The sequence below is a fragment of the Pinus tabuliformis genome, chromosome 9, assembly GCF_031772625.1.
Source record: "Pinus tabuliformis cultivar Carrire ecotype Pingquan chromosome 9, CPIR1, whole genome shotgun sequence".
NCBI classification, from domain to species: domain Eukaryota; kingdom Viridiplantae; phylum Streptophyta; class Pinopsida; order Pinales; family Pinaceae; genus Pinus; species Pinus tabuliformis.
In genome coordinates this window covers 690,024,564-690,026,171 of record NC_142307.1, presented here as the reverse complement: position 1 = coordinate 690,026,171, position 1,608 = coordinate 690,024,564, and the positions used below count along the sequence as shown (strand labels likewise).

The window sequence follows — 1,608 nt, the reverse complement described above, 5'->3', positions numbered from 1 at the left end:
GACTTTTTCATCACTTTAAATTTGCACAGCATATAATGGGAAGCCTTTTTGGTAACAATGTTTAGCTTACATGGTAGTGATCAACCTCACTGAAGTATGCTTTCACTTTCCCTATAGTATTCTCCTTTCTGCATGCTCATCCAAGCACTAAATTTTCTTTTCAAAGCAATCAACTTTAGCCTTGTGTGCATACAATGAATCCATGCCCAACAACATGTTGTACACACCCAAAGGAAACAAATTCAAATTTGTTGTTGTTGGAATGCTATTGAGATAAAACGCACATGATTCAACCCAATAATTGACTTTTCTCTTTGTCCTTGTTGCTAATTGAACCAACCAGGGCTCTGCATGCACTTTCTTATCCAACTAGAATTTTTCCACAAAATTTGGGCTGACACAATTGTAATTACAACCAGGGTAAATTAAAACAGAAATGATCTGATTTCATAACTTACCTTACATCTTAATTATGGGTGTTTGGTGGTCTTCCTGAAAATTATGCACCGCTACGTAAATTTTAGGTAGGCTCTACACTACCCATTGTTAGAGCCTCTTGTGCATTATACATCTGAGTTGTAGAATTTTTCTGAAGTGGAAAATCTCTCTTTCTATGATTCTCACCACATGTCTAACATTTCAATGGTTCACTACTCTTAACTCCACGTTACTCTTTCATAGACTAGTGCACACGGTCTTTCTCAGTTGAACTAAATTTTTGTTGCACTCAGCCTGCACTGGTTGTGCCCACACCTTCCTTCTTGTTTGGTATTTTCCTTGGTCATTTCTTCTTATCCTTATTGTTGTTCCTTGCTTTCCAATCTCCTTTTAATCCTGGCCTTCTTTTAGACTGTTCGTAGTAGTGCTTCAACTTTTTAATGGAATCATTTAAAGTTTGAGGCTCATGCATTTCAATTCGATCTCTAAATGACAAGGGTAGCCCATTGATGAATCTTTTCACTTTTTCCTTCTCATGCTTGAGATATGGCACATATCTCAACAATTCCATAAACTTAGTGGTGTATTCTTCATCTAACATTTGTCCCAACTTAAGCTCATAAAACTCCTTTTCCTTGTTATCATAATAGTTATCTAATAGATACTTATCCCTGAAGAGGCCTTCGAATTCACTCGAATTTAACCTTTCTTCAGTTATTTCATTCATATTTTTCATATCTTCCCACCATATGTCTGATTTTCCTTTCAGACTATAGGTAGCCACTTTTTCCTTCATGTTCTCAGAATAATGGTGGATTCTGAAGAACTTCTCCATTCCAAGCAACCAGGCTTTAACATATTCAAATTTCTTCATTTCCCCATTAAATTTGGGTGGTTTAGCATTCTTAAGCTCCTCTAGAATATAGTCCCTTTCTCCCTTCCTTTGGTGGTGATGATGATAATAATGATGGTAATGTCTTCTGGTAGTGGAACTAGAAGGCCTACAAGAATGATGCCCAAAAGGGCTAGTTCTTCCTTCTGGGTACTCAATGGCACATTTTCTTTCACTGTGCCTTCACTTTCTCATATGTGCCTCTTCCTGGACCTACTACCGTCTACCCCATTTATTCTCTCCTCTGATCTCAAAGGGCTCTTCTTGTCTCTATGACT

At 37.4% G+C, this 1,608-nt stretch overlaps 1 protein-coding gene across 1 annotated transcript; it reads right to left on the bottom strand.

The window, feature by feature from the left end:
- Window positions 1–781: 781 nt before the first annotated feature.
- On the bottom strand, window positions 782–1,312 carry LOC149150535 (uncharacterized). Its single transcript, XM_089442851.1, has one exon. It carries the CDS (start codon window positions 1,310–1,312, stop codon window positions 782–784), a length of 531 nt encoding a protein of 176 aa, XP_089298977.1.
- Between the last annotated feature and the right edge of the window lie 296 nt (window positions 1,313–1,608).